Source organism: Terrapene carolina, unplaced genomic scaffold (genome assembly GCF_002925995.2).
Source record: "Terrapene carolina triunguis isolate 2854851 unplaced genomic scaffold, T_m_triunguis-2.0 Scaffold95, whole genome shotgun sequence".
Taxonomy (NCBI): Eukaryota; Metazoa; Chordata; order Testudines; family Emydidae; genus Terrapene; species Terrapene triunguis.
The window spans coordinates 34,842,512-34,854,916 of NW_020664446.1; the positions used below are offsets into that span (position 1 = coordinate 34,842,512).

Sequence of the window (12,405 nt, forward strand, 5' to 3'; positions counted from 1 at the left end):
GCTCTCTGTATGTGTGTATATATATCTCAATATATGTTCCATTCTATTCATCCGAAGAAGTGGGCTGTAGCCCACGAAAGCTTATGCTCTAATAAATTTGTTAGTCTCTAATGTGCCACAAGTACTCCTGTTCTTCTTACCTCTGTTTTCTTTTTTATTTCCCATATGTCCACCTTTCTTAGACTAGTCTATACAACTGGAAGTCCCCTTGATGCTACTTTCTCCACACCTACCAGTGTGCCTTATATTCATTACTTTTTATGTTCACAAAAGGAATTTTAAACATTTCTAGAAAATTCTGATAGCTCTCTGAGCCCTGTGTAGCTTCTCCTGAACTAAGGTGCCTGGTTTAACAGGTGAGAAATAAGAAATAGTCCCAGTTAAATACAAAAGTTTAAAATTCACAACTACACCTGTACCCCGATATAACGCGACCCAATATAACACGAATTTGGATATAACCTGGCAAAGCAGTGCTCGGGGGGGAGAGGGGGGGGCGAGGCTGCACACTCCGGTGGATCATAGCAAGTTCGATATAACGCGGTTTCACCTATAATGCGGTAAGATTTTTTGGCTCATGAGCACAGCGTTATATCGGGGTAGAGGTGTATTTGCAAAACAGTAACAGAGTGAATACAGGATACATGGTGGAGTAGTACACAGGTTAACGCTTGTTTGGAATGACATGCATAATTTGTTCGTAGCTTTGCCAATTGTCAGTAATCTAGTCATCCACAAATTTAGCTGATAAAACCTTTATATCCCACCACAATGTATTGCATACACGTTATTCACAGACATCAGATGTATGCATTTGGCTATAAAATGATGGCATCTCCTTGCTTTACAATCTCTTGCATTCTTGTCTCCTAAACTACTCCAGTACTATCTTGTTTATGTTTTGTCTTAACTCAGAATCTAAGCTCCTCTGGGCAGCAAATCTTGCCCCTGTATTGTGACACTGCAATAATGGCTATCAATTAAATATAGAATTGGTTATAAAAGAGTGAAAAGCAAGTGTTCCAAGTTAATCTAAACATTACCTTTTGCCCTCAACTACTCACTCCCTCCCCTATACAGGTCAAACCAAAAAAAAAAACCCCAAACTTATTTTACCTCTGTCTCCTGATGAGCATAAACTAAGATCTCAGATGCCTGTTAGCACTTTAGATGCTTCTCCATAGCTTCTCTGAAAGCTAATCCACCACATAAGAGTGTACAGGCATTTTTTTTTAAAAGAACAGGACTGCCTCTTTCAGTTAGGTATCCCCATAACTATGCTATTGCATGCATACCTCTCTAGCATAATTTTTACCTACCTTCCACACACATTATCCTTCTTTCAAAAGGGTTCTCAAACTAGCCAGTATTAGTTTTGTGGCAGGAGTCAGGATTTTGGCAAACAAGACGTCAGAGGCTTCAACTCTGCAGCTACCCTCGCCACTGAAAAGAACTCCTAATAGACCTAAGCCCTACAACAGAAGCACCCAGTTCCTACTTGCACTGCACCTTTACAATATTTCCCTAGATAGAGAGAACAAACCTTTTTCAACATCTTGTTCTGTTTGTGGAAGAATTCTACTTTAATATCACCGCACACCGGCAATGGTTGAGGGAATTCAAAGTACATGTATTTATCTTCTCGTCTTGGGGGTCCTGAAGGGGATGTAAATATCTTTACCTTTAGTTGGTATACCACAAACTGAGGATCTGCATGGTAAAACACAGAAGAGTATTATTTCACAGGTAATACCTTTTAACTGTCAAAACCTGGGTTAGACTCACAATTATCATTTACAATATGTACAACAGATTTTAAAAGTATGTATTTAGAACTATCCACTGTGATATGGTAAACAAGAAAATAAACCACCACTTTTCTGAAAGATCTTTCAAATCATTAAAGCATAGAAACATTGCCTAGTAGAATCCTGTAACTCTCGTAATGTCAGAATTTCAACCTATGATACCACAGTAAGAGGCTTAGAAGTTTATTCTACACTCTAATTTATAATAAAATTATGGTAAGAAGTGACCATGTAAAAATGGCAACTTATTAATAGTTTGATCCCTTTGTATATTCAAGACAAATATAGTAGTGTCTGCTTATTTTAATGACAAAAGTAAGTTTTCTACCTTTTAAGTCTTTCTGCACTGCAGAGCCAAGACAGTTGTGCCAGAATAAACTGGATTCTATTCTGATTTACACGTAAACAAAACTGTTAACTAAATTCCAATTACTGTGTCAAAAATGTGAACCTCGACAAATGTACAAACACACTGACAATGACAACAGGGCTATGAAATCTGAATTAATCCAGCCCACAGAAACTTTACTGCTAGCAACAATCCATAAAACATTAGCAATTTAACTTTTAACTCAAGTTAAGTCTGCAGGGATAGAAAATCTTTTTTACTTGTAAACTAAGCATACTTGATCTAGAAATTACTGAAAGAAAAACATGAAATCCAGCAACTTTATCACAATCACTTTTAAGACTAGAAACACACTTTAGGTCAAATCCTATCTGTTACTATCTAATCCAGGCTGTTCACTGGGCATCTAAAGGATTGGGGAACTTGACTGTGAAGCAACTTTGAATCTATTATTGCAGCCTCAGAATTTTAGAGTCTACAGCCAGAGCACTCTAGCTACAGGGCTGAATAGCATGACACTTGCAACTGCATCTCCTCGCTCAAACCCTCACATACAGGGTCTTCAAATCCTGCCACCACCACTCTTTCTGCAGAAAAACCACATTGATCCTGCTGAGTCAGGGGCCTCAGAACTCATGGAAGGGGTGGTAATATTTAGCTCTTTATGCCTGTTGAAGTTAATACCATCATAACAGGTACAAACCGAACATACAGAGATTCAAGAAGTAGTCAATTACAGGTTTGCTACCTGAAATGCAATTTAAAACCTCATAGAAATCACACTTTTGTGAGGAAAACACATTGTGGTATTTCAATGCATTTGTCTAAGTCATTAACTCACCAGGAGTAGACGTAATAGAGAAGCGTATAAAAAAGTACAGGTTTAAACTTATACGCAGATTACTAATGTAGAAAGCCATCTAAGGATAATTTAAAAACTTAACATTAACTTTTTGTATGATGAGGCCTGAATTTTGCTGAACAGATATTTGCAAATATATCTGTGCAATCTTCACTTTACCATTTTGGTGGTTTCTCTTTTTTGTTTGCAGACAGCCTCCTCCCTTCCTGTTCCTGCAAATCAAGCTAGTTTTTAGGTATTGCTATAAAAACCTGCACTTGGTTACTTTTTTAAGTCTATGTATGTTCAGGTTGTATATTGCAATGGCATTAGTTTCAGTATACTGCCCTTTACAGTAATTCCAATACCGAAATGATGGAAAGCAACATTTTTGTACATTAATAGAAAATGAATGCATGCTACCATGCAGTCATTACTTTGAATTGCAGTCTCAAAGACAAAGGTGAATACAGATTTTCATTAAAGAAGAAATTGTCAGGTGACTTGAGTTGCTTTCCAATATACAGCCTATTTGCAAATCAGACAGACTTACATCTGGCTAGATATGTTACTTTATAAGCCTCTGAAATAAGCCCTTCCTTCAGAAAGAAGCAAATAGACATAACATATCCAATAGAATCACATATTTTAGAGACCACTGAGAAGAAAAATGTCATGAGTTGGTTCAACAATCATGGGGATCTCATTGCATTTGAGAGTCTATGTCCATTCACAGAACCAATACTGAAATAATACTTACTGATGAAAAATAAAGTTATGTTGCTGTGTTTTCAACTGACTTTTGTAGAACCAAAACAATGCATTTTTAACTTCTTAACAACTTTAAATGTTTCCCAATTTAAAGTTTAATGAAACAGCACCTGTTTGTAAGGTGGTGTAAAACCAATCCCACACAGACTACCTGGAACTCTTGCAAGGATGAAAGTGTGCATAGCCCCTTCCTGCCAGGATTTGAACCCAACAGATTCCAAGACTCTAAACAAAGTTATTTATACTGCTAAGACATCCTACTGCTTAAAAAGGTAAGTTGGCCCTGCTATATAATGGCATTAGTATTTTGCCTCAATCACAAGGAGCTACATAAGTTAACTATACACAAATTCAAATACCTATACATTTTAACAGATAAGATCCATTAATATGGAGTAAATGGTACTTACTGCAAGTTCCGCCACTGAACATTGGAATTGTTTCAAACATCATCTTATGAAACAGCAGTGCCACTGGTCTATAATCCAGGTGATTCTTTAACAGGTAACTATAGTAATACACATAGCGTCTCTGACTGGGAATAGTTACTCCCTAAATAAAGAGAAACCAAACTTCAAAAACAATCCAACCCATTAATTAGTGTTCACATTAATTGGCTCCTGCCTGTTAATAATTCAAGTCAAGTTAATAAAATCAGTTTTAAGTATAAAGTCACAGTGGACACAAGTTCAACATTTATGCATCTTATGGTAATATCTTCACTGCTGGAAATCAGGGGCTGGAAAAAGTTACCCCAAACCCATTAGTGGAAAGACTAAATGCACTAGCCAAGGGGAAAAATTGCCTCCAAACTAATTTCCTGGTTGGAGGTCGGGGAAAGGAGAGGTGAAGGTGTCCTCTATACATTTTTTTCCTCAGAAAATATCCTGGCTTATTCATTTTTGGTATTTTCAGAACAAAATTAGTGGCAAAACATGGTCAATATTTTCCCTACAGAATTATACTATATTGAACTGTATGTAACTTACAGTATATGGATTCAGACAGAAGTAGTACATATTAATATTCACATTCCAATAAGAGAAAACTAGCTATAATTTTTTTCAGAAAGGTCTTTTGCATGTATATATATGTCCACAAACATTTTGGTCTCAGTAACTAGTATGAAGCTGAACATGTTAATTTAGGAAACATCTCAACTCTGAAGAGGCATGCAGCATTTGGCCTGAAAGTACTTTTTGTAGGTCTGCCAATTAATCACAGTTTTAATTGCGCTGTTAAACAATAATAGAATATCAACTGAAATTTATTATATTTTGGATGTTTTTCTACATTTTCAAATATATGCATTTCAATTACAACACAGAATACAAAGTGTACAGTGCTCACTTTGTTTTTTATTACAAATATTTGAACTGTAAAATAAAATATTTTTCAGTTCACCTCATACAAGTAATGTAGTGCAATCTATCTATTGTGCAAGTGCAACTAACAAATGTACCATTTTTTTTAATATAACTGCACTCAAAAACAAAACAATATAAAACTTTAGAGCCTACAAGTCCACTTAGTCCTACTTCTTGCTCAGCCAATCGCTAAGACAAACGCGTTAGTTTACATTTATGGGAGATAATGATGCCCGCTTATTTACAATTTCTCCTGAAAGTGAGAACAGACGTTCGCACAGCACTTTTATGGTATTGCAAGGTATTTACGTGCCAGATATGCTAAACATTCATATGCTGCTTCATGCTTCGGACAATTTGTGACTGAACTCCTTCAGGGAAAATTGTATTTCTCCTGCTCCATTGTTTTACCCACATCCTGCCATACAAATTTCGTGTTATGGCAGTCTTGGATGACAATCCAGCATATGTTGTTCAATTTAAGAATACTTTCATTGCAGATTTGACAAAACGTAAAGAAGGTATCAATACAAGATTATCAACCTTCTGTTGATGGCATCTGACTCAGATGATGAAAATGAACGTGTGTCAGTCCATACTGCTTTGGATCATTATTGAATGGAAGCCATCATCAGCAGGGAAGCATGTCCTCTGGAACGGTGGCTGAAGCATGAAGGGGCATACAACTGTTTAGCATATTTGGCAAGTAAATACCTTGCAATGCCGGCTACAACAGTGCCTTGCGAACGCCTGTTCTTACTTTCAGGGACATTGTAAATAGGAAGCAGGCAGCATGACCTCCCATAAACGTAAACAAATATGTTTGTCTTAGCGATTGACTGAACAAGAAATAGGACTAAGTGGACTCTAGTAGGCTCTAAAGTTTTACACTGTTTTGTTTTTGAGTGCAGTTATATAAAAAAATAATTCTACATTTGTAAGTTGCACTTTCACAATAAAGAGATTGCACTACAGTACTTGTATGAGGTGAACTGAAAAATATTTATTTTCTCTATTTTACAGTGCAAATATTTGTAATAAAAATAATATAAAGTGAGCACTGTACACTTTGTATTTTGTGTTGTAACTGAAATCAATATATTTGAAAATGTAGAAAACATGCAAAAATATTTAAATAAATGGTATTCTATTAACAGTGTGATTAAAACCACAAATAACCATGATTTTTAAATTGTTTGACAGCCCTAATTTTTGCCTTTATAAAAATGCTGCAAAAATAAGGACTTACACAACTCCAAATGTTTCTATACTACATACAATAGATTTTTTCCCCCTATGGTACCTGTACAATGGATGTTTGCAAGTAGCTGTCAGACAACTCAGTCTGGTGACAAGGTTTTGACTTCAGGCATCACCTCAACAGCTGCTTTATCAGATCCATTTCTTAAAGAAGCTTTTAAATATTTTCCTAATACAAGACTGGACTTTGTTTAAATTCGGAAATATAACCCTTAGCCTAAAAATGACTAACATGCAGCTTGGCAGAGCTTCAGAAGGGGGGAGGCTACATAGAAAAACAGATAGGAAAAAGTTTCCTCTTCTACTTATATCATCTCCACTCTGGAACACACACTTTGTACAGGAATCTCTCCAATCCTTACCAAGACAGGTAACATTGAGACCAGACCGAGGAAGTAGTAGTTATATGGTAATAGTCGATACTCTGAACGCTGTATCAACTTAGGCACAAATATACTTCAAGTAGAGTAACTCCTCGCATAACACTGTAGTTATGTTCCTGAAAAATGCGACTTTAAGCGAAACAATGTTAAGCGAATCCAATTTCCCCATAAGAATTAATGTTAATTGGGGGGGGGGGGGTTTAGGTTCCAAGGAAATTTTTTTCATCAGACAAAAAACTATATATTATATAGATATACACACAGTATAAATTTTAAACAAACAATTTAATACCGTTCACAGCTATGATGATTGTGAAGCTTGGCTGAGGTGATGAAGTCAGAGGGTGGAAGAGGGAGGGATATTTCCCAGGGAACGCCTTGCTCCTAAATGATGAACTAGAACTCGGCTGAGCCCTCAAGGGTTAACAATTGTTGTTAATGTAGCCTCTCATCAAGGCAGCACGAACAGGAGGGAGGGGAGACAGCATAGCAGACAGAGACAGACACACACCTTGTGTGTGGGGGAGAGAGAGATGCACACTGCCCCTTTAAGTAAGCTGACCTACTCTTAAGTGCATTGTCTTTTTAAGTGGATCAGGAAGTTGAGACAGCAGCTGCTGCCCCAAGCTCTCTGTCTCTCTCCGTCTGTGTCCCCCCCGCTCTATATGGAGAAAGGGTAAGCAGGATGCAGGAGCAGGGGGGAGGGGGACACCCTGATATTAGCCCCCTCCCTTTCCCCCCTGCACAGCAAGCAGGAGTCTAGGAGCAGCTCCAAGGCAGAAGGAAGGAGCAGGGCCGTCCAGAGGATTCAGGGGGTCTGGGGTCTTCGGCGGTGGGGGTCCCCGCCACCGAATTGCCGCCGAAGACCCGGCGCTTCGGCAGCGGGTCCAGGGGCGGGAGGACCCCCCACCGCAGGTCTTCAGGGCACTTCGGCGGTGGGTCCCGGAGCGGAAGGACCCCCCCACCGCCGAATTGCCACCGAAGACCCAAAGCAGAAGACGCTCCGGGGGCCGGGGCCCCACGAGAGTTTTCCGGGGCCCCCGGAGCGAGTGAAGGACCCCGCTCCGGGGGCCCCGAAAAACTCTCGTGTGGGGCCCCTGCAGAGCCCGGGGCAAATTGCCCCACTTGCCCCCCCCCCCCCCCCCCCGGGGGGGGCCCGGGGCAGGAGCAGCACATGGCAGAGGGGGGAGGGACAGCTGAACTGCCAACAATTGATAGCCTGCTGGGCAGCTGCAGCACTGGGAACTTAGGGGAGCGGGGAGCTGATGGGGGGCTGCCGGTCCACCCTGGTTCCAAGCCCCCACAAGCTAGCTGCAACGGGCTGCTCTTCCTGCAAGCAGTAGACAAAGCAGGCAGCTGCCAAACGACATTAGAAGGGAGCATTGCACAACTTTAAAAGAGCACGTTCCCTAATTGATCAGTAACGTAACAACGAAACAACGTTAACTGGGACAACTAAGTGAGGAGTTACTGTAGATGGTGAACCACCAATCTTGCCAAGTGGCAGCTTGGCACATCTTGGAAACAAAGACCAATTTTCTTTCAGCCCAGACAGCAATTATGCCTCAAATCAACAAGGCTCTTATTCTCAAAGGACAGGGTCTTTATGCCTCAAGTCCTAACACACTGATAGGTACACTAAAGTGGAATATCAATTTTTTTTTGTTGTTGCCTTCCTGAGGACCTTAAAGCAGAAGGGGAAAAAAGCAGAGATTTGCTTAAGTGGTATAGTTTTATGGAAAAAAAAAATACTTGAGAGTTTTAATCAAGTCCATGGAATGTCTGCTTATCCTTATTAAAGAAAGAGTTATGACAAAAAAAAAGGAGAAATCTATTAGGGTGGATTAATTTTAATCATGATTTCAATTGGCAAACAGGGAAACCTTGATTTAAATAGATTTTGATTTGCATTTGTATTTGAGTTATTTTCCTAAAGAAAGCTTGATAACCATCACAACACATTGATTTGCAACTAAATAGAGCTTGTGCACTAAATTTAGTGTTTCTGTTTGCTAACCAAGAGGACATGCTATATCTATGCAGTTAAGCAATTAAAGTAAAAATTAAGAATCTGAATAAATTGGGCTTATTTGGTTAGAAACTGGTAAATGAAGCATTTCTTATTTACTATTTTTATTTGTGTTTTTTGTTAAGCTCTATTTGGATAGAAATTAAAATTCAATTAAAATGTACAAAAAGTTCATTTTTTATTAATTAAATGAAACTACCTTTATGTGCTGGATGCATTAGAAAAATGTTTATCAAAAATGTGTTTTGCATTTAAAACTAACAATTATTAAACAAAAGAATCTGTAGTGAATGAATTTAACAGTTTCTGGTCACTGCACCCTTCAAAAATTTTAGAACTAGTAGATCTTCTCACGCGCCTGGTTTTTATTCAGAGACTGGAAGAGGAAAACAAGCTTTCCTGCCTTTTCAACACCCAAATGGTTTCTTAACTTTTACTGAACTAGTCAGTGAGCTGAACTAGTTGAATAAACTAAAATAAAGAAAATATTGGCTTTGCACCTGCAGATGAGGCTACTGATGTCAAAAAGCTGGTTTAACACTTCAACAATCCCTCGTACCAGGTGCTTAGCTAGTGACTTCCACCAGTGCAGTGGTTTGACTTTCTTTAAAAATTATTTTGTATATATTTGCTGCCAACCTTTAATTAATTCAAATGATTAACAAATTACAATAAATTCCGGCCTTAACATAGGTTGTCATTTCAAATTTAATTATAACTAGGTTAGTTTTAATAAAAAATCCCATTTAAATTCTAAAATTTGATTTAAAAAAATATATTTTTTCCACCTTGGTATCTATATCGTTCCTTAGAGAAGCTGGGTGTTTTCCCAATAGACTAGTTTATTGTATGGATGCTAGGCAAGTGTATGCCCACAGAAGCAGATCTACTGAAACATGTGCCAGAGTTTTGAATTCACTGATATGGTCTTTCTACACCAGTACCAGAAGACAAAATAAACAGATTTGAACGCAAAGTTCCAACGCTGCAAAATACTGATATGGAGCATTTCTGCCCGGATGGTCTTCCTGAGCTGACTCTAAATGTGCTGATGCTCCTTACCCCTTTACTTCTGCACCATAAAATGGACAGTATGTCATGAAAAGCAAAACCCGCAAGTTTTTTTCCAACACTGTCCCTTTAGTAGCTTCTCCACTGGGGTAGCACGACCAACATCAAAAGCTACAAGCATTGCCAGATTTAACACAGGATATCACCCAAAGATTGAGTACAATATGTTAATCAGAACATAATTCGTACCCATTGATCTATTCAGACAGAACTATGTTTAACAATCGTGACGTCAACTCCACTGGCTCAAAGAGCCGTTCCTCCAAAGACAGGAACATCAAGATGTGGACAGATGTTAAAAAGGGCCCTTGAATGAAACATCCCAAACTATAACACTGTCATGGTTGCTTCCATCTGGGACCAAGTCTGCACCTACTAGTAGTGCCATAGCTACTATTAGACCCACCTCTGAGAAGGCACTAGATGTGGATGCCAGTGCCTCTTTTTATGGGAACATGCAGGAAAGTTCCCTGGCTTCACTGTCACAGTGATGCTTTAATGTCCATCTTAAAATCGCTATGTGCAATAAAGCCACGCATTCCCAGATCAACCACTGGTTGAAGCATTCCAGATCTCTTTGTAATTACAATAAGGAGGAAGTAGATCTCCTGAAATAATTATTGACTCTGAAAAGTAATGTTTGTATGAATACATTTTTTATGTTGAATTTTAGAAAGCATTATATTCTGGTATCCTAGGTCCAAGAGTAGAGGATACATGATAAATCCCTTTTCCAGGGTGTCAAACATACAGCTAAGAGTAGCATAAAATTCCTCCTGGGTAGCTGTACTGAATCTTTACCTGTAAGGGGTAAGAAGCTCAAATAACCTAGTTGGCACCTGATCAAAAGGGCCAATGAGGAAAAGAAGATACTTTCAAATCTGGAGGGGAGTGGGAAGGCGAGGGGGGGGGGGGGCTGATGCTCTCTTTGTTTGTTCCCTGTTTGGACGGGGAGAGAGACCAGGGCAGGAAAAAACATCTCCTAAAAACATACCTGAAATGAGCATCTAAGATTACAAAAATTGTAAGTAAAGCAAGGAAATGCGTTATTTTTTGGTTTAGCTTGTGAATTTTCCCTATGCTAAGAGGTAGTTTTATTCCTGTTTTTTGTAACTGTGGTGTGATTCTTTTACTATTTTCTTTATAATAAAGTTCTTCTTTTGAGAACCTGATTGATTTTTAGTGTCCTAAAAACCAAAGGGTTTGGTACCTATTGGTTGGTATATTATTCTCAAGCCTCCCCAGGAAAGGGGGTGAAGGGCCTTGGGGGAATATTTTGGGGAAATAGGGACTCCAAGTGGTCCGTTTCCTGAATTTTTGTCTAGATCACTTGGTGGTGGCAGCAAAACCGTCCAAGGACAAGGAAAGGATTTGTGCCTTGGGGAAGTTTTTAACCTAAGCTGGTAGAGATAAGCTTATCATAGAATATCAGGATTGGAAGAGACCTCAGGAGGTCATCTAGTCCAAACCCCTGCTCAAAGCAGGACCAACCCCCAACTAAATCATCCCAGCCAGGGCTTTGTCAAGCCTGATCTTAAAAAACTCTAAGGAAGGAGATTCCACCACCTCCCTAGGTAACTCATTCCAGTGCTTCACCACCCTCCTAGTGAAAAAGTTTTTCCTAATATCCAACCTAAACCACGCCCACTGCAACTTGAGACCATTACTTAGGGGGTTTTTCATGCGGGTCTCCACATCTGTACCCCAGAGTTCAGAGTGGGGAGGGAACCCTGACACAGGGGAACAGAACTAATGTGCTATCGTCTATCCACTACTTCAAACACTCACTTCTAATCTTTTGTCTGTCCATATTTTTTTGGGACGTTAAACTTTGACTTCAAGGTGGAAAGGGGCTGATGGCCTGTATTTCTGGCATCAAGTTTTCTTTAGTGGGCTTAGATACATTCTACTGTCTCTGGAGCCAAAGTATCTAATAACAAAGTTCTGCTGCAGATAACTGACAGAATCTGAAATGGCTCCTGCCAGAGGCAGCACCTGCCCTGTCCTCCCATTATTTTGGCCAAGAGTAGGACAGATAGGTTTCCTTTGTGTAGGAAATTCAAGAGTAGCCTCAGCTTCTCTTACTCATCTGGGGCTGGTGGGAAACTTCTTCCATATAGACATACTGGAAAAGTGAGCCATAAAAATACTGGCAGCTATACTCTTCAATTAGTAATACTTCCTCTTGCAATTGGATTCATACTTCCTGTCTACATTGTCTTTAAGTGCCACAAGACCCTTGAGAGAATTAATTTGCCTTGCTTGTTAACTTCAAAACTCTTCCTAGTTACTGTCCCTTGGGATCTGAACCACTAAGCAGGCTATATGCATATTGTGGCCTACTTTGGGCAGAGAATTTAGAATAAAATTAAAGCCAATTTTTGGTTTTTGCCCCAAAAGAAAAAAGCAGTTGGTTGTCTTGGGCCGGAGTTTGTTCTTTTGAGCCATATTCTACTTCCAACTCACTAAGTCAATTAGGATTTTAATTTATCAGGAACTATAAATCTTCAAACAGCACATGAAATA

At 39.1% G+C, this 12,405-nt stretch overlaps 1 protein-coding gene across 1 annotated transcript in view; it reads right to left on the reverse strand.

The window, feature by feature from the left end:
- PTEN (phosphatase and tensin homolog) overlaps positions 1-12,405 on the reverse strand; it is a 117,286-nt gene that overhangs the window by 14,472 nt on the left and 90,409 nt on the right. Inside the window, exons 7-8 of the mRNA XM_029911378.1 lie at positions 4,180-4,321; positions 1,544-1,710 (exon numbers count right to left, since the gene is read on the reverse strand). Coding sequence (XP_029767238.1) covers positions 1,544-1,710; positions 4,180-4,321 — 309 coding nt within the window. The remainder of the gene's footprint in view (positions 1-1,543; positions 1,711-4,179; positions 4,322-12,405) is intronic.